At 35.3% G+C, this 26691-nt stretch overlaps 1 protein-coding gene across 9 annotated transcripts in view; it reads right to left on the bottom strand.

Moving 5' to 3' along the window:
• Nucleotides 1-26064, bottom strand: part of LOC102612702 (midasin) — a 34913-nt gene extending 8849 nt beyond the window's left edge. For 3 of the 9 annotated variants that reach the window (XM_006465899.3, XM_006465901.3, XM_025094907.2), the window contains exons 1-56: nt 25899-26064; nt 25171-25306; nt 24550-24869; nt 23415-23496; nt 22090-22364; nt 21788-21985; nt 21281-21483; nt 20776-20885; nt 20538-20657; nt 19722-19806; nt 19036-19164; nt 18870-18936; nt 18689-18785; nt 18454-18588; nt 18315-18374; nt 18018-18194; nt 17808-17933; nt 15999-17717; nt 15686-15726; nt 15404-15599; nt 15161-15283; nt 14777-15076; nt 12992-13185; nt 12824-12878; nt 12449-12599; nt 11836-11909; nt 10727-10874; nt 10265-10363; nt 10064-10164; nt 9876-9965; nt 9733-9798; nt 9440-9604; nt 9115-9322; nt 8135-9009; nt 6519-8027; nt 6221-6383; nt 6048-6110; nt 5657-5739; nt 5324-5569; nt 4849-4984; nt 4685-4770; nt 4502-4587; nt 3933-4071; nt 3769-3858; nt 3374-3497; nt 3093-3247; nt 2733-2846; nt 2269-2418; nt 1845-2021; nt 1543-1728; nt 1283-1387; nt 972-1196; nt 750-872; nt 548-629; nt 352-479; nt 74-238 (exon numbers count right to left, since the gene is read on the bottom strand). In XM_006465899.3, the coding sequence (XP_006465962.2) occupies nt 74-238; nt 352-479; nt 548-629; nt 750-872; nt 972-1196; nt 1283-1387; nt 1543-1728; nt 1845-2021; nt 2269-2418; nt 2733-2846; nt 3093-3247; nt 3374-3497; nt 3769-3858; nt 3933-4071; nt 4502-4587; nt 4685-4770; nt 4849-4984; nt 5324-5569; nt 5657-5739; nt 6048-6110; nt 6221-6383; nt 6519-8027; nt 8135-9009; nt 9115-9322; nt 9440-9604; nt 9733-9798; nt 9876-9965; nt 10064-10164; nt 10265-10363; nt 10727-10874; nt 11836-11909; nt 12449-12599; nt 12824-12878; nt 12992-13185; nt 14777-15076; nt 15161-15283; nt 15404-15599; nt 15686-15726; nt 15999-17717; nt 17808-17933; nt 18018-18194; nt 18315-18374; nt 18454-18588; nt 18689-18785; nt 18870-18936; nt 19036-19164; nt 19722-19806; nt 20538-20657; nt 20776-20885; nt 21281-21483; nt 21788-21985; nt 22090-22364; nt 23415-23496; nt 24550-24869; nt 25171-25275 (11229 nt within the window). In that variant the 5' untranslated portion in view covers nt 25276-25306; nt 25899-26064. Of the gene's footprint in view, nt 1-73; nt 239-351; nt 480-547; nt 630-749; nt 873-971; nt 1197-1282; nt 1388-1542; nt 1729-1844; nt 2022-2268; nt 2419-2732; nt 2847-3092; nt 3248-3373; nt 3498-3768; nt 3859-3932; nt 4072-4501; nt 4588-4684; nt 4771-4848; nt 4985-5323; nt 5570-5656; nt 5740-6047; nt 6111-6220; nt 6384-6518; nt 8028-8134; nt 9010-9114; nt 9323-9439; nt 9605-9732; nt 9799-9875; nt 9966-10063; nt 10165-10264; nt 10364-10726; nt 10875-11835; nt 11910-12448; nt 12600-12823; nt 12879-12991; nt 13186-14776; nt 15077-15160; nt 15284-15403; nt 15600-15685; nt 15727-15998; nt 17718-17807; nt 17934-18017; nt 18195-18314; nt 18375-18453; nt 18589-18688; nt 18786-18869; nt 18937-19035; nt 19165-19721; nt 19807-20537; nt 20658-20775; nt 20886-21280; nt 21484-21787; nt 21986-22089; nt 22365-23414; nt 23497-24549; nt 24870-25170; nt 25307-25898 lie in introns of those variants that run through there. The other 6 variants (XM_006465903.3, XM_025094910.2, XM_006465900.3 and 3 more) reach the window with 5 other exon arrangements.
• Between the last annotated feature and the right edge of the window lie 627 nt (nt 26065-26691).

Below are 26691 nucleotides of genomic sequence, written 5' to 3'. Positions count from 1 at the left end.
AGCCAAATTCTTTATGAAAACATTCTCTAAATAAAGTACCATGTCAACTGGAAGAATTAACCATATTCACTACCTTTGCAAGAGGAGTTGTAAGAGGGATAACCAACAGCATTTCAATCATATTCAAGATCTTCTGCAGACCAGGGTGGTCTTCCCAATCACTTAAACACATAAGAACCCGCTGTTGAAGAGTTGTTAGTAACTTTACCATTTTCGCCATCACGGGAGCATTTGAATCCTAGAAAAAGCAGTTTTGAGCAAATAAAGAAAATCAAAATACAGGGAAATGAACGCTACAATGATGATATAAAAGCTATTGTTGAAACAGAAGGGTCAGGAGCATTGTGAAACCTTGTAAAAATTGTATTTGCGTGCTGAGTGATTAGATGAAACAATTTTCTCATGCTCCAAGCATATACGTAGTAAATGCTCCGGTGCAAGTTTGGCATCCAAAGTAGAAGTAAATAGACATTCCAAACCTGCAACATTTCTCCTCATTTAGCAATCCAGGAAATATTTAACCTCAAAAAGAAAATTTGTTAATCACCTTTTATCATTTCTAGTCCCAATGTGTAAGAGTCAGAGAACGATAGCAACCGCTCTGCATCAGAGATTTGGAAAGTCCCAGACTGGAGAGAATAAAAAAAAATAATAATAATAGATGAACCATGCATAAGATTTGTAGAAACTTTTTTAAGATGGCTATAGAAGATTAACACAAGTCCAGAAAATTTTTTAAGATGACTTACACTCAAGATAAGATTTGTAGATCCAAATAATTGATTGTGTATGTAAACCATGTTATCCAGAATAGATTCCTGCATGAGGTTCCATTCTTCCTCCAAACTTTCATGTTCATCACCAGCTTCCAACTGAATTTGATAAGCATGTGTTAACAGGAAGCAGAATGACATCAATACAAAGAAAAACAAAATGTCATAACCAGTTTGCATCTAGCACAGGAACATCACCTTTTCTGCAAATTCTTCTTCCAAAAGCAGCTCCTGCCATTCTGAGAAAGCATCATTAGCAAAGAACTTACGTAGACTTGACTTCTCCACTTCAAAAACTCTATCAACCTTAAATGCCCGAGGCCTGAACTTGTACTGTTGAGCATTGTGATTTTCTTTGGTCTTCACTTCATCTTTCATATTCGTCCAAATGCTTGCAAACTCAGAGAATATTTTATCCAATAACTGATCCAGAAAAGATGTTATCATATCAATAAACAATATTGTGTAAGTAGACATAAAATTCAAGTTGACACAGGAAAGACACTAACCATGAAAGAGGCCTTATCCATCAGTCGTGAATTAGCTACAGAATGTGCAACACGAATAAGAGCATTTTGATAAACGGAAGCTCTAAGTTGCAAGACAGAGCCCTGCTACATTGCAGAAGCATTTAGGAACATTAAGTTCCAGTAATGTCAATTAAATAAAAAATCAGCAGCAACAACAAGAAGGTAAGCATTTCTTTGGGTAACAAATTCAAAAGGTAATAATTAATTTTTTTGCAAAGGGTTTGATTTAAGTAAATTACTTTTGCAGCATTGATGTCACTTTGAAAAGTGACCATCTTTTCCAGAAAACTTATACACATCTCCCAGAGGTTTGAAGAGAAATCTAAACCATGGAAATAGCACTCAGGCAGCCTGCTCTTGAAGTTAACTGAATCTGAACCGAACCCATAGGTTCTGGGGAATCTCATAAACAAATAGAGTGACTCCTGATAGACAACCAAACAGCCATTTAGATCAAATAAAAAAAAATGTGAAGTATAAAAATTGATTTTTTAAATGGAGAAACAAATTAAAATTATTATATGCAGATAATCTAGATTACCATGACTTGATCCATATCGTCATCAATTCTTTCCTGAAATACTTTCTGCAAGGTGCTTGACAACACTATGGATAAGCCTAATTTCATTTCATATACAGCAACTTGAACTGGCTGTGCTAGATCAATAAACTCAGGGTATTCTTCTGACAATCGACAAATGAAACTGGATGCAGTTTCCTGAGAAATTCAGATAGCTGATGGTTAAAACGGACAAAATTCAATATTCAACATATTCCAGGAAAGATTATATTTAACTATGAGGCCCTCTGGCTAGAGTTTTCAAGAAACTTTATTTGGCTGGCACCCAAGTTCATATCTTGGGGGAGGTAGGAGGTTAAAAAATTGTTTTAGGCTTTGGCCACCCCTCTTCCTTTTTTTTTTTTTAAAGAAAAAAAAAATATTAAATCATGAGTCATAAGTATACCTGCCAGTTGCACATTTGCTGAATGGCATTTTGCAAATCCATGATTGCAATATTCTTCACCAAATTTGTTGAGGAATTAAAAAGTTCAAGGAACTCATCACATTCTTTTTTTAGTGCCTTGAATTTCAGTGGATCAGGTCGAAATACAATCTGTGTGGAAAAGAAAAATCCGTTATTCATATGTTAGCCAACCAAAAGTACGGAAGCCAACAGTCTAAAAGAAGACAGAAAAAGATTGAAACCCATCAGTCAAATACATAAATAAAAAGATGTTTAATAAATGAAGAATGGGAGGTGTTCAGATTAAGCAATATACAGTCACATTAAAGAAAATTAGCAACAATACCAGTCTGTTCAAAATCATTATTGAGAAGCATAATCAATACAAGAAATATCTAGCAATGTTTCCAAACCATTATTGAGAACATAGTCAATACAAGAAATGACTAGCAACAGTTTCAAACCTTTCTCTGCAGTCTCTTTTGCTCAACTTCAAGCATTTGCAGTGCAGCTGCTATTTTTTTATCAGCTTCCCTTGAAGGAGACCAACCAGACAAATAGTTGCATTCTTGTCGCACCTGAAAAAGGCCAACCAGTAGAAGTTGGACTGAAAATCTTAAAACAGGAAGCTTATGGCAGCAGGAAAAGCATTCACATTTCAACTAACCTCAATAGTACAAGCTACAAGTATATGTATCCAAATCACATTGAAACTGACTTATATAAAAGAAAATACAAAACCTCGAAAAGAAGCCTTGTCTATAATCATCAATAACAGATAATAAGTAGGCAAGAGGGCAGCACAATGAAATGAAGAAGAAAACCTTAATTTCAAGCTCAAGCAATGAAATCTTTTCTTCCAACTGTGAACACTTCCAAGAGTATTTCATAGCAGGATCCAAATCATCACAGCTGAGCAAGAGATGAAAACGTAACCCCCCAATAAATAACCATGCAAAACCAAGATTTGCGTGCAAACCTAAACCCACAAATAGAAAAAGGTTACATATTAGAGTCAATTATATTCCATTTTACATTTTTTTTCAAGAAGATACTAGTATTTAGATGAACTTGTGAAAACAAGAAAAGGAAAAAACCACATTACCAATGGGAGAGCAGTGAAGATAGAGTTCTCGAAGCAGTGGCTCAATAAACAAATGCACCAAAGATTTCAATCTCTGATGGCTTGAAGATGCAATAAGCGAGTTCAAATGACAAATGCTATCTTGCTGCCAAAGAGGAAAATATAATTAAAATGCTGAGCAATGCCAATTATTAGACACTTAGGGTGAAAAGGGAGCTCCAAAAAAATGAAACATTTCATGCAACATATGAAACTCCAATTCGATAAATATACGATAATCAATGTGGTTTCTACTGTATAATATTCAAACTGAAAGCATAAAAATAAATACAATGGCCAAGTCTCTGGGTGCAACAAAAGTTTATCTATTTACCAAGATGCAGAAATGCAATATAAATCAAAGAGGGAGCACGTACCGTAACCACACTCTTTCCAAAAGCACAAAGCATGGACTTGATTTCAGCAAATTTTCCAGCATCAAATGATTTTTTGTGCGCACATATAATCTGGCATTATCCTAAAGTTAAAACTTCAATTACTGAGACAATAAATACTCCAGCATTCACAGGAAACAGAATACCTGATTGAAAATGGAACGAGCCACAGCTAAGAGAGAACTAGGGAAACTCTTGGGTGCAGGACTTTCCCAAAAGTTACGTGAAGCAACTTTAAGCTTAAGGCAGTACACAGAATAATCTTTGATATCATCTCTACTCTGTCTGAAATTGGGCCGGGGGGGGAGAGAAAGAAAAGAAAGAAAGTTTAGAAGGCGTCTAAACCTCATAAACAAAGCATCCCATCACAAGATTCAGCTTCAGTTTCTTAATAATTATTATTTTTAATGAAGTCTGCAAATATAGAAGTGGATAAAACACCAAAGTTTTATTCAAAGTTTCTGTAGTTTTTGGTATTCTACACTGCAGGGAAGATGTTAGTTTGTGGACCTCAGGCCAGTATAAAAGTTTCTCGGTTTCCTATCAAAAAAATAACACACCAGTTCTTCATTTGAATATCATCTAAGAAAATACCATGCAGAAACAATTTCTCAATAGTACCAATGTTTCTAACATCCATATATCAATATCTGACACGATAGCGCATGCTTATATCCTTTGTTTATTAAATAAAGTTGTATGAGTAATTTCTTACAGAATCTGGAAGACAACTGCTGTTTTCACAGGCTGAATGAGCAGCTGAGGAAGAGGAATGTCATGGTTGCCTTTACTTGAGAGGCTCTACATACCAAAAAGCAAATCATGAAACAGGAAAACTCCTAAATTTTAACCATCACATATCATGCCGTAACGTAAAATCCAAGTTCACTGTGCATACCATCAACGGGGCAGGATGATAGCTCCACAAAAATGAATGCCAGTGGAACCACATCTCAAGAACAAAACTGGCAACTTTCACATGTGCTGTTACTCAACAAATTACATATCATTAGCAAATAAATAAAAATGAAGGAACACGTGCTAATATGGAATTATACTGACCGGCATCCACTGACATCCAAGCATCTAGCATCCACAAGAGTTTTTGATGTGGTACGAAAGTTTGAGGTGGTCTCCTTGAGGCGGTCAATGAAAATTTCAGTGCAGACTCCAGAAGGTGAGACACACTACTTAATGCCTGTAATTAAAGATCAGCGAACAAAGCATTAAATAATGAGTGAACTAAACCAAAATCTCAAACTTGCACCTTTTTCTTTTCAATAAAAATCTTATACCTTTTAAGCATACTGAAACCAACAGATCAAATTCTAAAATTAACGTCTAACAAGTACATGGAAACTTGAATATTACCACCAAGACTGTTCAAATAACCACAGCACTATAAGCTTTAAATATCCACCCTAAACCAAGCTGTTTTTTGGCTTTCTTCCTAAGCACTGACATCTTAAACAGGAAATAACAAACACAGGTGTAGTAAGGAATAAGAACGCCTAAAAAAGAATAGAGTTGATCTTACAAGCTGCAATTCCGTGTGATCAACAATAGAGATCGCTGAAAGCTCTTGAAGTAATTCCATATCCAGGAACCAACTTGCACTGTCATTTATAGGAAGTATGTCGAGCCAACTATCATATCGAGGCTTTTTACACAATACTTCTGAGTGGAAAACACAACAAGAGGCTAAATCTGAATCAAATAGCTGATCACGCCCCAAATTTGCTTCAAGCTTGCGTTTTTCATATTCAAACCTCCTCACAAGCATCTGCAAAGAATCAAACAACTGCCTTATGAGTGCAAAGTATCAGCTATGCATATAACACCATAATTCAAAATCATCAAGGGAACTAACCTGATACACATCCTCCAACTGTTGAGCAATGCGGAGATCATCTTCATTAGATTTGCATGCAATATGTGATGACATACAAAGCCCTAGAGGAATGAGCATATATGGTTAGTTCAAAATCATCAATATGGAGATCATCTTCATTATATGTGATGACATTTAAAATCATCAATATCCAATGACATACCAAAGCCCTAGAGAATAGCAATTTAAAACGACTGCAAATGTTCAAAATAGTGTACGGAACATGAAATAAACTCTCACCTGACATAATTACTTAATGTGACATAATCACAGTAATACAGTAGGCTTAACAGAAACAATAAAGTACAGTACTCCCCGACATTAGGTAATGACCACAAATCACCATCGAACGATGTAAAGAAAATCCTACCTTGCAATGCCAGGTAGCGGAATTCAGGATTGGAAGATGCAACATCAACAAGACAATCACTCGCTGTTCCACAAAATATATCCAAAAAATTATTTATGCTACATGATTGAAAGAAAAAGATGTTAACTTTTAAAGGCCAAAGTACTTTCAGAATCGAAATATCAAGATCATACCTTGCTTTTGCCAAAGAGATTCACATAACTCTAGAAGCTGATGCTGTTGATGATATAATTTAGCAGATTGAGGCAAAAATGGATGACCACCATGAACCCAGAGTAAAGACCTCTCTGACTGAAAGTGCCAAGAAGAAACTTCAGCCAGACTCTCGCCCTCCATCTAGACAATTAGCAAAGAAAAGTTTATTAATTCAATTACAAGCAAAAATGTAAAAGAAGCACATGGTGTATTCAATTCAAATACAAGTAAAAAATTAAAAATAAGTACAAAGTGCTCAATGTCAAGAGAGATTACCAAGACATTCTGAACCTCCCTAGGACAAAATTCGTGCAACTTTCTAGCATCCTTCATTAAAGAACGCCAAGAAATCAGCAAGAAGTCGAACTTGGATGAAGTGATACCATTCCAAAATAGTATGTGATCTTCAAGAAGAACAGTGCATAACTGTAGCAACTTATCAAAGGAAGGAGACTTAACAAGCATCTTCAGGACCTTCTTCTCCAAATTGTTCACTGAATCCAAAAATGGTTGGAAATACAGAGATTCATCTGAGTAATCATGCTCATTTTCAGCATTCCACTGTTGATAACTAAGCCTCAGAAGGTCCACACAGTTAATAGCATTACAGAGCTGCACCTTTGACATATCATCTGATGCAGTCAAATCAACTAGCTCCATCGAAAGCACTGGAATGGGATGCAAGTCTAAATTAACTGAAGAAAGAGATGTAAGCTTCCGATGGAGGCGAAACAGATCTTTCCAAATCTGATCCTCCAACTCTTTTTTGAGTGAAGTCAGAAAAGAGTTGAAGAACTGATGGTAGGGCTGCAGTTGAGAACTAAACCAGCTAAGCCAGAGAAGATGCAACTGAAAATCACTTTCTGTTGCTTGTTCAATTGTCCAGTTGGCAGCAAACAACAGCATTTTTTTGGTCAAATTTGAGTTATATTCTCTCTTTCCACTGCAGCTTGAGATCACCCTGTTTGAAATCTTTGGAAACATAATGCTCTGTAGCATCTCGATATTCATTAAGTATGTCATTGAACAATTACTGGCAGTCAAAGCATGATCCACAGGGCTACCATTCCAGCAATTTTGCAATTCACCTGAAGCAAACTGAGATCCCAGGAACTCTAGATACATACAATTCTGTCTGACAGATGTCTCTTTTGAATAGCATATAAAATCCCTTAACTTCAAAGGCATTGGCCATCCTCCAGGCATGCACAGAGAACTATCAAACAATGAAGCAGATTCAGAAGATTCAATCATTGATAAATAGGTATTACTGGCTTTGTTAATTATATTTTCTCCTTCACCAACACCTAAAGAAGAAAGATAAGTATGCTCCCAACTTATTTGGAGGCTCCACTTAGGCTGATTGCCATTTATTAGAAGCCGCTGAAATAACTGAACCCAGCGAGCAAGCTCAAGATGTGTAATAGATTTGTTAAAACGCAAACCTTCACACTTAGCATAAACATGTGCTTTAGACATCGATTCAACCAATTTACCACCAGGTATACCAGATAGAACAAGAAACCTATTTGCATCTTTTAGTTCACTGTCCTCAAAGGTGAACCCACTCCCTTTATCAAATAACCAATATGGAGGCATCATGTATATTTCAACACCTCTATTTCTCATTGCCCGGGATATTTCGCCATAGCTTGGATTAACTGTGAGGAACATTCGAAAATTAGGGTGTGGCCCGAGAACTACTGGTTTTCCATCAACAGTCCCACGTTCATTGATTGTAATTGTACCACTTGGTTCCATCAAAGAGTTGATCCTATCAAGAACCTAACAATGCAGAATCATATTAATCAATGCCTAGGATGAGCTAGTAAAATTATTAGGACAGAGTATAGAAGATAAAAATCTAACTTTTATGAGAATCATTCACATACCGTGGGATTGCAAAGATTTGCATTCTCTAGCACTATCCATTCTCCATTTTCTACAGCCTTTATCAGTGACCCAGTAACCCATTCAAACTTAGCTGATTGCAATAGCTTCAGGTTATCTTGCAACTTTAATATTGTCTTCTCCATTCTATTCAGTTCTTTACATCTATTATTCCCCAGATCCAGTCTGAGCTTTTCAATGATCTCAACCAATAAACGAAGAGAGTTGCTTATTCTCTTCCAATTTTCTTTGTATGCAGAATGTGAACTTGACAAGAGAGTAAAATCCACACTAGACGAGAAAGAAAGCCACCTGGAAATCAATTCCTTTTTTCCAACAATAATTGCCTCCACTGACGACTCCAATTGCAAACTGCTGTACTTGTTAATATAGCTCTCAACTTGAGCAACAACCATTCGAAAACTGCGGAAGACGTTATACTGCTCAAAACATCCCAGTAACTCAGATATGTCTGTTGCAGATGAGAGATTCAATTCATTCAGTATGTTGCCAGTCAGCTGAGCTAGCAACCGTATCAATGAGGTTTTCCCGGATGATTGGGGACCCACCAGAATACATAACCATTGTTCCTTTATACAGTGTGCAGCAGCTTCCAAGCTGTGACGAATACCAGGAAGAATTTTCAGCTGACTACTTAAAACTTTAGAACACTGAGTATAATTCCTTTTGATAGCTGTGTTCCCCACTACTAAGTATTGAGGATTCAGCTGCACCCTTGGGTAAGGATTTATAAATGGTTTTGTCCCAAAAATCTCTTCATAGATCCATATAACTTCTTGGCGATCGTCAGCAGTACGCATTCTTTGAAGATAAAGGATATTGAGAAAGTAATCACATTTTGTCTTTTCAGGTGCACCTGAGTTCAACATAACATTCAGGAGTTAAATCAGGATTATTGGCTAAGTAGTAAAACAAACTGAATAGAAGATACTGTACTGCAATCTAGGAAAATATATCAGACCTTTTAAAATCTGACATGACCTCATGACATCACGTAGATTAAACTCCCAAGGAGAGCCATCCTGAGCAAACTTGCGGTATACCACGATCTCTTTGTGTAGCCTTTTATTAAATAAGACAAGCTTCAATAGCAGAGATCTAGGAATTGATTGGAAGCGCGAGCTACAAATAGAAAGATAATCATCCTCTACTAACTCGTCCACATATACCTGAAACCAATAAAACAGAGAATATGGCAACAAAACCTTTGTGTTAATGTCAGGTTAATCATTCAGATTCATATATGTCATACATCCATATCTACAAGAACAATGCAATAATCTAACCTTGGTGAAACGATTCAGAAAGGATCTTGGGAGGCCTTTTCTACCACCCCCCTGATAAGATGGGTTTTGACAAGCAAAAACCCTGAAAGACGATGGACACCTAAAAGTAAGACCAAGCTCTGGAATGAAGACCTCACCGCGATGATCCAAAATAGCATTCAAACCCTAGAAAAAAATCAGTCTATCAGCAACACTACTGTTCACAGAAAGATGTACATGAGCAATGAATTGTCATTTATTATTAGTATTTTAAAGCATTAAAGATAGAAAGCAGTTAATATTGTGAACAATACCTCTAAGACAGATTGTGGCGCAAGATTAATCTCATCCAGCAACACCCAACAACCCTCCTTAATAGCCTGCCAAAACAAATGAAAGCATTACATAATATGTCACAAGTGAACTAGAAACAAAAGCTTTTAGGTAAGAACTTCACCTGCAGTAGGATACCATCAGACCAGGCAAACTTCATTCCTTCATCACTCTCAGCAGGCAAGTCCGAACCCAACAAATCCATTATGTCAGTCTGCACCAAAATCACAATCAACATTACCATGGTGAAGTTATGGGGTGTGGAAAAGGAAACAGAACATACAGGAAAACTAAAAAGGCAGACAAACTAACCTGCTCAGATAAGTTTATGCGTACAACTTTATGCCCAGAATATTTTCCTAAGGCAACAATTAGGCTTGTTTTCCCAACACCTGGACTGCCTTCAAGTAACACTGTAAAACATGAGATGACCCAAGATGTCAAATTTACGTCATACCACCAACAAAGAATGAGGGAGATTGGAAATCAGCAGCACAGAGAAAAAGGCCGAACCAGGCTTGGAAAGCTGCATAGCTCGCAACACCCGCAAGGCATTTCTACGTGCTGTTGGCGCCGAAAAATCAAAACTTCCAACCTCAGTCTCTTCATCACCTATAGACATAATCCATATGTTACTAGAAAACATGATTACAAGAGTGGAAGCCCTTGCCTGATAAGTATTAGGATGATACATCCATCACATCCAGTTGAAATAAACAAGTTAAAGATTGCAACTATATAAGACTATCATATTTTCACTTTTGTCCAAAGTACTGATTGCCACCATCTCATTTTTTATTTTGGGAATAAAAATAGTAATATTGAATTTATTTTGTGTACACACACATACACATAATAGAGAGATGGAACAGAAGTCCATCTGGTCAAATTATTTCCAAGTTTCTAGACCTTGTGCCTCCATAACAAGCTAACACTTAAAAATATTAATGCTTATTAAAAAAATTGTCAGATCACCTTTTTCTATGTAAAATGGATCAATGCCAAAGATATTGTCACACTGCATTGCATCACTGCATGGACTGTCAGCATTTGTTCCAATATCACCCCAACCATAATTTTCCATACTTGAAAGCTTTGCATAAAGCACACTGTTATCTTCCTCCTGTAGCAGCAAAAGGGTATCATTAAAAAGATAAACAAAAAATTAAATAAAGCAGCAAAAATCCGCCAAAATATCCAAAAGATTAACAAAGTGTGCACCCAAAAGAAATACAATATTACAGCTAAAAGGCAACATAACTGTTTTCTGAAAAATAAATAAATAGATAAATATAATTTCTATATCTTATTTTAGAAAAGGATTGGCAACAGTACATGCTAATGAATATATTAAATCAATGGTAGAGACAAGTACAGCTGCAAGGATCAATTTACATACATAACTGATATGATACCGTACGTGGGACAACAATACAATCAGAAGGGGAATAAAGAAATCTAAGGGTGATTACAGGACAGATAACAATTGGATCAAGTATAAAAGAAAAGAAGGAGATAGAAAGGCAGATTTGCATAGAAGTGAAATCAGTTGTAATATGTTAGACAGATTTCCCAGTAATCTGATGCATTATAGATACTTCCCCAACATTTGCAAGCAAATGCAGACGCAATTCTTAACTTGCGTAACAAAATCCAGTATCTCTAAACACAAGTAAGAATAGCATATTAAGTACATCAAGGATGGGAACTAATGACTTCTCAAGAAAATGGATTCTTTTAATTGAAAAATAAGAAGACCAAACTTTATTATTGAAGATCAGGAACAGCAACAGAAAGCCAGCAGTCCACATCAAAGTAACAGAACTTTACAATTGAAAGAAGTCACAAACTTAAGCCATAATAGCATTCTGTCCTTTTAGGAATGAAGAAATAAATCTTTAAACTGTTTAGAAATTTAAACCAACAAAAGTCTAACACGCAAACTTTATCCTACATGGAAAATGGTAAGATTCAAAACAATAGCATAAATCATCAGTTACATCTACTGCTGCAAACAAAATAAACAACAATAGATAAATTCATTATTTGCAGCAACATACAAAAATGGATGAAAGAAAAAACACCTTAAATTGTTCCAAAAGAAAAGACAAGCATATCTTCCGCAACACCCCAGCATCCCTTTCAGAAATACCAGTCCCTAAGAAGCATTCAAGAGGAGAACACCATGTGAGTTAAGAACAAGAGCAAAAAGTTTCAGTAAATGCCAAATGGTAACAAGGAAATGCCAAGTGTAAGAACAAAAACTCACTGCTTAAATAAATATACAGAAATAGATATCCACTTCCATCAACTCAAAAAATAATTACAATAACAACAACAACAGGTGGAACATTACATACTACAGCTCGTAAACAATGGTATCCAACCTTGCTGCATTCAAAATTTTCATATTGGTGCATAACTTAAATGTTAGTGTGAAATGTAAAGCACAAATAGTCAGATGCCCAAGATATATACATTTGAAGAAAGAATTACTAACATGAAACCTTCAAGAAACCGAAAGAGAAAACAAATCAGCGTGCTCAGCTAAATCCCACAAACTGAAACAAAAAATGTAAAATAATGCAGGAGCAAAAGTTGACTCATCTATGATCTTCTATGTTCAGCAAATAAATGTAACAAATCACTAGAACAAATATAAAAGGCTAGCAAAGCACACAAGCAAAGCACACATACCTAAACTAAGTCCATCAAGCAAAATAAGAAAGATCCCATGAAGAAGTGCATAAGTGGGGCCTAAACTTCTCTCTGTCACATTAATGAAGGCAACCCAAGACAGTAGATCTCTCACAGTAAGTGTTCTTCCGGTTTGTAAATGGCTGAATGACTGCAGAGCAGATCAAATGACAATAGCAAGGTAAGAGTTAAGCAACAAAAATAAAATAAGCCAATTACCACACAGCAGTCACAATAAAATCCCCAAAAAGAAGAAGCACATAAAATGGCAGCTCCATAAGTGCTGGAAAGCTTACAAGAATCAAATGGTTTTAGTTACAATTACACAAATAAACAATCAGTCTATAGCTCAAGTATGAAGAACACATGACTCACCTCCCAGAAATTTAGCATCGGACCCACCAGAGCAGAAAGTCCTGGGTTTGCAATTCTGAAAAAAGTAAATAAGTAAATAAGTAAATAAATAAAAAGGGACCAAGATCATGCAGGAGACTCCATTTTTATGAACTACTACAAATGAAAATATGTCCTAAACAAACATACCTCTGCAATGCAATGTTTCCAAGCTCATCTAAATCACTAACAGAAGGCACCCATATCTCAGTGAACCGGTTACGGAGAGCGGGTGATAATTCCTTCTTACCATAATCACCACCAGGATTCATTGTTGCCAGAACAAAAAAGTCTTCATGAGCAGTAACATTTTCCATAATCAGCCCTCCTTTCTCAGCCAGAGACTGTGAAAAGGGAAACAGTCACAACCAAGGATACAAAATGTGTTCATATTGCAGGCAAAAACCAAGAAAAGTTTACCACCCTATACTTTTTTCAAGAAACTGTAAAGTGAGACTAGGACATCTGGCTCTACCATGAATAATTCATGCTTACTAACTAAAATCACTCATTTGTTATTGTACATTTTGGTTACCCGAATTGTTCTCTTAGCATTATTTCAAATTTCTTTTGACAGATGATAAAACAAAGATTTTCAATCACCACTGGGTTAAAACTAGAAACAAGCTCTATTGACGGGTAAATGTTCAAATACTCCCTATATTTTATAGTCACTATATTTTGAAAATATCTCAAGACACCCTTACTATTGAATATGTGACACTCTTACCCTTACTATACTTTTGGAGAGACTAATTAATTAATCTATGAAAAAAAATGAATTGACAAATTAACCTATAATATAGCAAATTAACCAATAATTATTAGTTCGAATGAACTATTGTTTTTCATATCCTTACAACAATCTTCTAATTATTTAAAATAAATTAATACTGGCTAACTTAAAGCAATGCTTAATACCCTTGCAATTATAATATTGCTAATAATTATTAACAAAAAATTAATTTACCAAATTAATCCTAAAAGTAAAATAATAAAAAAATTTATATTTATTTCTACTTTGCCTCTAAGGTTAATTTGCTAATTAACCTATTTAATAGATAATTAATTAATATCTCCAAGAACATTGTTGGAAGGGAATTACTATAAAAGCGAATAAAAAACAAAGGCATGAGTATAATACATTTAACAACAGAGGTCTCTTGAGGCATTTTCAAAATGTAAGAACTAAATGGACACTTAGGCCAAAATATAAGGACTAAAAAATTATTTACCCCTCCGGTAACCAAAGCCAAAGATGAAAATCTATCATTTTGGTTCCTTTTTCTTCTCTCTAAACTTTTTTTTCTTTTAATAAAAAAAATGATTTCAGGCAGTAAAAATGATTAAAACTGTTTAACGAGCAAAGTAATTCCATATTGCTCTGCTCTAATCCAGCTACTACACTAGTATACATTTCGTGACTGAAGAAGACATTTATTTTCTGATAGGAAACAGAAGAACTTTTATAGCATAGGTAAAGGCGAAAAGGTTTACAAAAGTGAAAAACAGTCGCACACAAACTTCTTTCCTGCAGTGCAGTACTCCAAAAACTATACAAAACTCTGGATATGATGAACTTCTAAGCCTACGACAGAGAAAGGAAAAAAAACCAAACCAAAAAAATTAACCCAAGATTTCCTAATCAAGCTGGATGAGAAAAGAATGAAGAATCTTGAAATTCCTTGGAAACTGAAGCCAAATCTTCCCTTTCTATTCATATCAGCATTTTGTAAAAAAAAAACCACTAAATCCTCAAAACAATACTGGTATCTAACAAAAAAAAATGTAACAGACATTTGTGTAGTGCTCGAAGGTAATATTATGATAAAGTAAGCAATGTTAGCAATACCATGGTTAGGTCCGACAATCCATGCAACAAAATGTCCTAGGATGTATTAAGGAAACCCGACCCTAGAAAAGAGGGAAACTTACCAATTTCCTTTCTGCCTCCAAGACACTGTTCAATCTTTCCAGTACACTATCATCAGCCAGGGAAATTTCATCCACAAGAAAAAGACTACCGTCCTTCATTGCTTGCACAAGAGGACCATCATGCCACATAAAGATAGTTTGCCACCTCTGATGGAGCTGTATGACATCCAGCATCAGCTGCTCAAGACTATCAAGCTCTTGTGGGGCAGCACCACAAATCTGACCATCTCTACAGCATTTGACAATTTCAGCCAACTTACCAAGAGTGGAAGAAGCCTGACGAATGTCAGAAGAAATTTCCTAAAACCAAGACATGCATGAGTCTCCAATAAGCAGTAGCATAATATCAACTTACCCTATTGTATGATAAATAGAAGTACTTACTGAGTCCCCATTTAAAGGATTCCATTGTTCAACTAGATGCTTCAATTCAGACTTCAATCTCTGTTCAATTAGATCCTTGAATTCAGACATCAATCTGGATCTATCCCGAACAGGATAAAACCCCTGTTATACAGTCTATCAGTAAGCATTTGAAGACCATTAAACCTTCCAAAAAAATCAGTGCCCAAGAAAAAACATGCCAGAAGATTGGGATAAGGGAATCAAATATAACCAATAACTAACCCCAATGAAGTCTGATGTTTCCGTGTATTGGTGACAATTCAAAATACGCAACTTTGACCCCAACACCAAGCTGAGCATCTGGCAGACACTTGTCTTTCCACCACCAGTCTCACCAACAAGGAGTACCGGTTCACGTAACTCGTAGCAACGTTTGACAAGAAAGTACAACCTCCACATACTTTTAGTCCATACGACACTGCAAGTGACAAATTAGCTGTGAGAGAGTGACACTTTAACACAATAAAGCCCACGGCAAGAAGTTAACTGTTCTATAATTCATACTTTCCAAGTCTCTCTGAAACCAAGTCACTTCCAGCTTGTTCCTGAGCAAAAGAAAATAAATGAAAAAAAGGAGCACTTCAGTATACCATACTTAACCAAACACACAATTTATTGAGTGCTTTAGAGAATATAAACCAATGAAACTACAAGAATCAAGAGTTGAAAGAGAGAAAAATTAATCAGAAACTGACTAATATCAAACAGAGCACAATTCTACTTCATCATTTTGCAAGCATTACAAACAGAAACTGTTAATTTATACAGTAGTCATCATTTACTGCAGACCTAAACCGTGAGGTGTGAAAGCACACACCTGTGGATACAAGTCATCTTTAACAAGTCTGACGCGAAGAGCTTTTTCCAAAACTTCTTGAACCTCACATTTCTCACTCTCATCACGAAGCCTTTCGGCCAAAAGATAATAACCATCTCTGGCTAAATCTTCATAGGACTTTCCAAAGGCCTTGAAACGATTAGCCCAACGAAATAAGTCTCGTGGAGTTATGAACCCATGCTTTCCAGCAAATACCTTGCTACTCTGCCTGTGCAATTGCAACTCCTTCATGACTTCAACCATCTTCTTAGCATAGGTTTCGGGGATTTCGCACCTTTTCTCTAATATTGTGCTTAATTCATTTTCTGGGATTTCATCGACATGAATCTCCACGAAACGGTTGCGAAAGGCTCGAGAAAGCATTTTACGCCCACCATAGGAAGTAGGTGGATTTTGAGTGGCAAAAAGCATAAAATCTGGATGTGCCTTTATTGTTTCACACAGTTCAGGCACAAAAAGTTCTCGGTTGTCATCCAGCAAGCGGTTCAATGCCTCTAGCACATCAGATGGGGCTAGGTTTAGCTCATCCAGAACAATCCAATGACCATTCCTGACAGCCTTAACCAATACACCTTCATGAAATACAAGCCTCCCACAAGCATCAGTTATGTAAGAACCTAAATATTCTTGAATATCAGTATGCTCATGATTATTTATCCGCACAAATTCGCGACCAGTTAATGCAGCAAGATACTTAACAAGACTAGTTTTCCCACTAGATGTTGGACCCTGTAAAAGAACTGGATATCTTTTAATAAAAATTGCACGTGCCAAATTGCTAAGATGTTCTCTAACACTTTTAGTCAGAACATAATTCTTCAAGAAATCATCAGACATTAAGATTCCTCTTTCAATATTCAAGTAATTGTCGAATGGCACAGATGCAGGTACACTTTTCACTAACCAGTGTCCAATCATCTGTTTCATAATCTTCGCACTTGGTCCATCCAACATAGTGAGGAAAAACATGCAGAATCCACCATAAAGTGCTCTTTCAAATCCAAATTTTCCCTCTGCCTTCCTTGTAAATTCTAGTGCCCGGTAAAGAGACCTTAAACTGTATTGTGGTTTCTGATTAGCCCCATCCTGCAGCTTTTCTTCAGATTCCTTTTTGGCTGCTTTATAGAAACACCTTATTTTTTGCACCCTCTCTCTATTTGATCTGCTTTCACCCAAAAATCGTTCTATAAATAGTTCCAAATCTTTGTCATCTAATACTTCATCGACAAAGAACTCTGTAAATCTACTACGCAAAGTGTAAGGCAGGTCCCGCTTCCCAGCGTCTGTTGCAGGATTCATACAAGCAAATATACGGAATTCAGGATGTCTACATATATGACTGACATCCCCTCTTTCAGCTAAACAAAGTGAACCATTGTCTCCTTCAAGAACACCAATAATTCTCTGCAAAGTCTCTGGAGGAGCCAAATTTATCTCATCAAGCAAAATCCACTCACCTTTTCTAAGTGCATTTACAAATGCTCCTTCTACAAATGAAAATATCATTCCCGGTGAAGCAATTTGTCTGCAGGCAGTTTCTAGTTTCAGAGAAAAAATTTCCCACTCCTCATCCAAGTATTTCTTCCGCTTTTTTCCCTTTTTGTATTCATCAACATACTTACAAAGTCCTTTTAATAATTTCTTCCAATCTCTATCACTCAAAAGCTTTTGTAGACAGAAAAAGATCTTGTTATTTTCCTGAATATCAAAATAAAGCAAAACAAGTTATTTATCAACACCTATCTAAAGTCAAACAGGCAAAGATCAAAATACCAAATTAATAAATACCATCATGGAGAATGTCTTAGAAAATAAGTACTCAAACTCCTTATACAAGGGAATGCATATGAATCGTGCATCCATAGGCTTAAATCCTCCTAATAGATCAGCAACATCGCTCTGCTGACTTAAATTCTGTAAAAGAAAACAGATTCAATAAGATTTCATCAATCACCACAAAGAAAAAGGCAGGAAAAGAGAAAACATCCACCAATATACCAAGACAGTAAGTCTCTGACCAAGCATCCCGGCCAGATTCTGCACAAGGGTAGTCTTCCCTGTACCAGTTTCACCAACCAAGAGAACAGGTTCGTTGAAATTAACAGAGCAAGCTATTTTTTCTAGTACATGCAGAGAACTGCGTATACTGACAAACTTTCTAGTCTCCTCATGTAACTACAAAAATCATTGAAAACATTAAGAAGATTAAATTCACAACAAAATGAAAATCTCAATAAAGGTTTCGTAAAAAGAAGGGAAAAAAACATGAATTTCAGGATGAGATTAAGTGCATACGCCAACTTTTTCAGAACATGGCAAAGTAACTCGTCCAATTTTCATTTCTGAAGATAATTTCTGCAGTCCAGTGACGAGCATAAGAAACTGATAACATTTAATCAGCAGAACACCAATAACAACTTAGAACAACAGACACCTGGATAACAGGTTCATGAGAAGGATATAAACTCTCAATTGTTGAAACAGGAACAGCCCACATCTTTGCAAGTTCTTTCATCATAATCAACCGATTTTCAGCAGATGCTGAAAAAGATGCAAATATATCTACAGCCTGAGAGCACAGGACATTATTTCATAAGCAAAATTTCTCCACAATGAACCTCAAAAAAAAAAAATGTGAGAAAGAGAAAAGAACAAAGATCAAATTAGACCTCCTGATAGATGTCATGGCATTCATCAGCTGACAAACCATTCATCCTTGAGCTAAAGTCGAAACAAGCAATTCGTTTGCACCATTTCAGGAGATCCCTGCCATCGGCACCAAAGAAAATGCAGTGACTGAAATTCAACAGACCTCATATGTAACATGAAAGTGAAATGCTGTTGAGATACCTTAATGAATATCTGCTCAGAGAACCATAGGAAACAGAATTTCTGGACTGAATTCTTTCAAAGGTTTCTGCCATACAAATCACCATATAGTTAACACTTATTCAAGCTTACTTTGGCACCCATTATGGCTTTCTCTATTCTTCAAATAACATGCAACGAAACCCACCTATCAATCTTTCAGTTAGGGACTCCAAATTTGGATACCATGATTTCACTATATTTTGCAAGTCATCATTACTTGGCGGCATAATCATCACTCTCCTCCACAGATTACCAAGTGAATTCCCACCTACACCTAGGACAAAGTAATGAGAAGTGAGTTTTCATACTGTTCATGTAAAAGTAGTATGTGTAGACCATCTAGAAGCTTGCTTATGGGGAAGCTGGCTTGAATGCTTGCAAACCAGACACTCCACCAAATCCATTTGGCAGAATCAATTAGAATCGTATGGTCAAATTTTTAAAAACTTTCAAATGCAAAATGAAGACTTAAAATTATCATTGTGTACACTGAAACGAACATAAAAGATTTTCTGCATACATGGAACTGAATTTCAAGATGGTCAATATAGAAAACAAAATGCATGGAATATTGTTCTACATACAAAATGAACAAGCGAAAAATGAAAATCATATGCAGGCACTTTGGCAAAATGGAAGGATTATCATTGTGTACACTGAAACGAACATAAAAGATTTTCTGCATACATGGAACTAAATTTCAAGATGATCAATATAGAAAACAAAATGCATGGAATATTGTTCTACATACAAAATGAACAAGCGAAAAATGAAAATCATATGCAGGCACTTTGGCAAAATGGAAGGGGATTTGAGAATCCAGAATCTCACATAAACCTTCTACACTGAGTGATTGATCAAGCTTAGAAGTCGAAATGGTGGAAAATAGTCGAAAACTTTCTGGTATCCTTATTTCCTGCAAATTTACCATCCATATGCATCAATTCAAGAATAAAAAAGGACCAAAAAGGGAAAATGAAAATATATGAGAAACCAAATGAGCAACGAAAAAAATTAAAAATGTCCCGTAAAATTTTAAAATTTTAATGTTGCATAAACTTCAATAAGCATTCCATTGGAATAGATTACCACAAAAATCATCTTACAAAGTGGAATATATTGCTGTAGGGATTGCCAGACCAGTCATGAAAGCACTAAAAGGGAAACAAGTTTTGACTTAAAGTGATTTCAAACATAAATATAATCCTGTGTTCTAACACAGCATAACAATCAAACCTACCCCAAAAAAAAAATTCTGAGTGCCAAAGAACGACAATACAATGAGAAAGATTCAACATATAATCATGGTGAAAATATGAGAGCCCATCAACTAATATACTCAATCACAAGACATAATATGTTAAACATAAAACAAAATAATATAGAACGAGCCCAATTATAGACCAATAATATACAAGCCTGACATTATTATTTGAACATAAAACAGCCCTTCACATAAAAATCACAAGGATAAAAAAACAACCACAGGCGCAAACATAACAGCCAAAAAAAAGAACATAATTTGTTTGATATAGTAACGGGATACAAACAAGACTACTTGTTCAAACTAGTTCCAATAACAAGATTGAGATGAGAGATACGGAAGTGACACTAATATTCGTGCTCTAACAGTATTCAGGGTAATACCTCTCCATAGCCAGTAGCAAATGACCTTGCACCTTCCAGTAAAGGTAATAAAACGGACTGCATATCTGATGGTGCTTTGTCAATATCCTCGAATACAACCCAATACCCATTTAAAATAGCCTGTCCAAGAGGGGGAAAAAAATTATATATATATATATATATATATATATATTAAGGCATAACAATCTGGTAAACATGTGAAAGAAAAGCAACATAATATGTCTAAAAAAAATCAGACCTGTGTAAGAGAGCCAGGTTGCCATCTAAATTCACCAGGTTGCTCCATGCAGACATAACTCCCAATTAATGTTTTCCCATCAATTTGATCGTCCATGTGAATTGATAGAACTGTAAAGAAGAAGAAAGGGCGGGAGAGATGATAATTAAAGAAGAAGATCCATATATTCATAAGGAAACAATTATTTTTTGATAGGAAACAGAAACCTTTATAGAAAATTAGAAAGGGCATAAGGAAACAATTATGAATCAGTGAACATGGAAATGTTTGAATTAATAAAAATATTTCACTAATATAAATTACAAATAGATGCAAACAGAGAAACTAATAAGATGTATAGAACTAAAATCGAATAATTGGCCCAAAAAATACATGATAGCTTAGTTTTATAGATGGGCATTGCGAATAATTTCAATGATTACAGTGGCTTCTGTGAAGGAGTTATGTTAGAAATAAAACTACAACACCTATAACAAAGATACCTAACAAACAAACTGAAAATTACCTTGGTTACCACTTTCCTTGGCCAAATTATTAACAAGCGCAGATTTTCCAGAGCCAGTAGGGCCATACAGAAGAACAGGCCACTTTTGACTCACTGCTAACAAGACCACCTCATAACTTCTCTTAACTGTAGATGTTAAGACAAATGGATTGCTGTCTGATTTATCATCCCTGAACTCCGAAATGAGCCTAGATTTATTATCCCTGAGTTCCAAAATTATCCCAGATGTCAAATTGCATTTTCTAAAAGAAATCATAACAGCAGGTCTCAATAGTATACAAACATGTTTCTCTTAAATCTATGTGGATTACAAGGGGTAAAGAAGCATATAAATAATTCAAAGACATGTTTCTCTTAAATCTATGTGGATTACAAGGGGTAAAGAAGCATATAAATAATTCAAAGACATGTTTCTCTTAAATCTATGTGCATTACATGGGGTAAAGAAGCATATAAATAACTCCGAACAATGCAATGAAAGATAGCTGTTTGTTAGATTAACCCTACCTTATTGCCAGTTTCCGGCACCGGGTTGATGGCTCAATTTCATTAACCTGTGAATAAACCTGTGAATAAAGGCCAAAACAGCGCAAACAGTTTTCTTGATTGAAACTGAGGTCATCAATCGTAGAACCCAATTTGTCAGATGACTCGATATATGAGGCAGCCTTCTCTAGTGATGTATCGCAACAAAACTCCTCCCAGCTGAAATTGGTCGAGGAAAGAAAAAACAGTAGGAAGGTCACGCAAATTATTCAAAAAGCTATTTGATAAAAAGTATTTGCTCTAAAGAAATAACCAAAACGAACCGAAATAAACATGAAATAGATTCTTCAGCTTGAACACCAAAATCCACAATTGCTCTATCACTTGTTCTCAAAATGACAGACAGAATCTGTAACGCACACCATCTTATATCTGCAATATCATTCTTGAATTCAGCATCACCGCACAAGTTGAGGCTTCCAAACTTCTTGACAAAATCCAAGAAACAGGACCAATCCCAAAGTTTTGAGAGAATCTCAGTGTTAATTATGAGGAAGCGGTAAGATATCCTAGCAGCATTCAGGTAATGACTTACAACCTGAAAGCCAATAACAGAAACAGTAAATCACCCAAGAGCAAGAAGATTGATAAATTTCCAAAAGAAATGACTAAAATAATGGCAGAATTGCTGCGTCAATCTCAACTAAACATCCTCTCTCCCACCCAAACATTCGCTCATAATCTAATTTTCTGCCCACTACCAATAGCTAACTTATTATTTGACAAAAAAGCAGCTCTACCCTTTGACATATACACCCAATGACCTCTACCGGATCCTCTATTAACATCAGCAGTATTCCACCCATTTTTATGCATGCCATACTTACTTTTAATGACTAGATACCAAAAGGAGTTAACTTCCAAAGGAAATCTCCATAGCCACTTACCAAGCAAGGCTTTATTTCTTTTAACCAAATTTCTAATCCTAAACCTCCTCTACGTATAATTCCTACATCTATTATATTTATTTTGTTCCTAAGTGTGTGTGTGTGTGTGTGTATCTCAACAAGAACACACTGCAAACTGCAAGTTTTTTTAGAAGTCTGATCTACTTAAATGATACTTAAGGAGCAAGGACAAAAATTTACAAACCTGACCTTATTTCTATAAAAAGTCTCGGACTAGGCAAATGTCTTATACAAATGATGACTCAGCAGGACATTATAGTATCAAGGGAGGCATAAACTACCAAATCCACAAGAAACTCTAAAACAGTTCACTGAATGTTCTTGACCAATCAATTTTACAATTAAATTTGACAATCTTTAATTAAAAAGGTAGTCCTTGGGAGAGTAGGCAGCATGACAATTCACATGCTCCAAAATAAAATATTTATAAAAGTAATAAACATCAAGGAAGTGAGGCAAACGTTGCCAGATTAACAATCCACATCAGGCATACTAACCAACATGATGCGTGTGAAGTTTAAATCATACCGATAGAGTAAAACCTTGATATATCAACATCCTTAAGGGCAAGAAAAATATATTGATTAAGTAAACATTAATTAATTAACAAGTCAAATTTATCGAGCATTAATTTATCAAGGTTTTACTTTACAAAGAAATCAAAACAATAGTGTACATACCCTTGAAGACAACTCAGGGACTGTTCTTTTCATCAAACGTTCAAAAGGAGGTGGAGCAAATTTAAAGTATCTTAATACAGACCTGCAATCAGAGAAGCACAATTCAAGCACAAGCATAATGAAGAATATGTTAAATTTAAAATTGTATTTCTTATAATCATGTGGTAAATTCAACAATACCATTGATTGGAGATAAGTTCATTAATTTAAAATCCATGATGTCAGCATATGATTGTGAGAAAGTAAATTATACAGGAAAAATCAGAATATTGGTGAAATAAATAATTTACATAATTCCTTGAGGAGTTACCATACTTGAGGAATTATCACAAATTCCAAATTGTTTTCACTTGAGGATGTGTGCACATAAGATGCAAGTGCTACATATGAAACCAAATGAAAAGGATCAATAATCCAAACCTACCAGTGGAGCGATCTAATATAAAGAGTTCAGTAAGTCTTTGACTTGGTTATAAAAGCCAAACAAAGACAACAGTGTTTACACAATTTAGTCAGCCATGCCAAAAATGGGATCCACACTTTACAAGAAATAAATAATCAAATTAGAACTTCAATGCTTCTTCAGTAAGGCGTGAACATAATGAGAACTCTGAGCCCCCCCCCCCCCCCCCCAAAAAAAAAGAGAAATACTTCTATTAAAGATGAAAAATAGTATCAAACATAATGAGACCCCTGAGTCCAAAAATGGCTACGTCATGAGAAAAAGACGACCACAGATATATTGGGCTTAAAGATTAAGTTGGTGCATGGGTAGGACTAATTATTTCTACCAAGAATTATCTCATATTTAAGATGCTTTAACTAGTGAAACAAAATGTGATGCCTATAAATCAAAATTTGGTCTGGTTCAGCTCATGATTTACAAACACTTCTCACCCGGTTTGTGTTAAACTACTATGAAGGAAAACTCACCCATGCTTCTCCAAACGCGCAAGAAGATTTCTCTTTTCTTTTCTTCTTCTTCTTTTTTTTATATTAAATATTACAAACAAAAAGGAAATTCATTCAAAAGAAACGCATTTAATAGATCCACTCGCTATGTTTTGTGTTACTTTCATTTCTCCGCAATTAACAGATGCAGATGCAGTAGATTATAAGGAGATGGAAATATTACTCCAACAAACAAGGGGCCAAATCAAGCACCCGACAGAAGGCCAAGCAAGCAAGCTCATGAAGTCGCAACCCACTCCTACTATTAACATGAAACTGAATGACAGCAACAACTTCTGCATCACCAAGATATCCAGAATCTTCTCCTTGCTCATCCGAATTTGACCTTAGGTCATCAGACACATGATGAAGCAAATCGACAGCTCTATCCACTATCTTCTGTGCTATTGGCCGGAAACACCCCAGCAATGGGATCGTATAATGAGGGTGCAATGATAGCTCTGCCACTGAATTCACTACCTCTTCTTCTGTGACCTTGTTACCCTTATAAACCAAATCCAAAAAAGCATATTTCAATAAATAACACCATAAAAAGCTACAGTTTGCAGCATCGGCACAAATAAAATAATTGCTACAAACCGAGCAACATAACTTGGAAGATAAAATTATGAAACCTAATATTTTCAAATCTTCTATATTTCCATGGGTAGTGAGTTAAAACATTGTCCTCGGACAGAAAGTCAGATTTTAAATATCAATTGCTTTTCATCTTTCCTTTTCCTCTGTGTCTCACTTCTTTACTTCAAATTTCGCAAGAGCCAAATGAAAAAGCGACAAAAAGTACCTTTCTAACAAGTGACTCAAAATGTCGTAGACCCCCAACCTTGGGGCACCGGGCAAGAAATCTCTCCAGTGCAGATTCAAGACTGAAACTCCCATCAATTGCCATTTATAACTCAAGATAATATGTATCTACAAACCTACAGGTAGTCAAATTGTGTGATAAGTTTTGTTTACAATTCTAATGACAGTAACATACAATCCAAATACAATTCTCTTTTCTCGGGTTAAAACAGCACATCACCAAATAACATATTATCAATAGCAGAGAAATGACACTAAATAGACAAAAAGAAACCAGGTGAAAAGGCCAATAATTTTCAGCTGAAATTCAATTCTCATAGATTCCCTACAAAACTAACAAACCAAAAAAGAAAATTCAACTTCGCAGAAAATTTCATGGACAAACATTACCCATTTTATCTTTAAAAAAAAGGAAGAAGAAAAAACACTAAAAACGTTATGCAGCTGTTCATTAAAAGCAACCTGAAGGATACAGCTTCTCTTAAATAAGTAGACAAAACAACTAACTTATACGTTAAATTTTGATTTTCACTTGAACTAAAAATTCGCTTTTTTTTTTTAATTAAGAATATCCAGAAAACGCTAGAGCTTGCGAAGAAGAGGTGAGTCCAGAGGAGTAAAGTTTACTGGGAAAATTTTTTGGAAACAAATTAATTTTTCCCGGGATTCAAACAGAGTTTAAAGATTAAAAGTGAACCGAAAACTAACCAAAATTTCAGTTTTAAGAGACTGATTCAGTTTCTTGGACTTTGTCTTTCTTTTCACGGTTCGTTCCCTACTCCTTCAGCAACTCAGCACAGGGTTTAGGGTTTTGCAGCGGTTCTTTTTCTAGTCATATATAATTTTCAGACTACACGGTTAAGGTGGCGCGAGTCGGTGGGTCGGATTTCCGTTTTCAAATAGGGATATTATTCATACAGTCCTCAAGATTTGTATTTATTTCACATAAGATTTATATTCTTCAAAAAAATCCTCGGTATTTAAAAAAAAAAAAAGTGTTCTAATTTAAGATTTTAAATTTGTTAAAATCTGAAAAAATTATTAAATTCTATGATTTAATAGTATTATGACGTTATACTATTAAATCATATAATTTAATAACTTTTTCGGACTTAATAAAATCTAAAATCTTAAACTAAGTCGATACATCTTTGCGTATGTGTTAGAGATAATAATATAAGAGATTATGTAACTAATGATAAAGGATACTTTAGATATTGAAATGGAAGAAAAATACTTTTTAGTTAAATGATAAATATCTCTTTCTCTTATTTTTCAAGTTTGATGTTGCGTTTATTAAATTAGAATCGGAATAAGTTATAATCAGAATGGGAAAAAATGAGAATAAGCTGGAATTAAAATGAAAAATAAGAATTAAAATAAGTTATTTACTTGAACTGTAGGAATTGAAATTAAAATGAGTTGAATTGTCATTAACGTGTTTACTTTATCTTGTAATCGAAATCAGAATAAATTTAATTGTTACAAATTACTAAAATAT

This window comes from Citrus sinensis, chromosome 7 (genome assembly GCF_022201045.2).
Source record: "Citrus sinensis cultivar Valencia sweet orange chromosome 7, DVS_A1.0, whole genome shotgun sequence".
Classification (NCBI taxonomy): Eukaryota; Viridiplantae; Streptophyta; class Magnoliopsida; order Sapindales; family Rutaceae; genus Citrus; species Citrus sinensis.
This window is presented reverse-complemented; position numbering and strand designations above follow the sequence as displayed.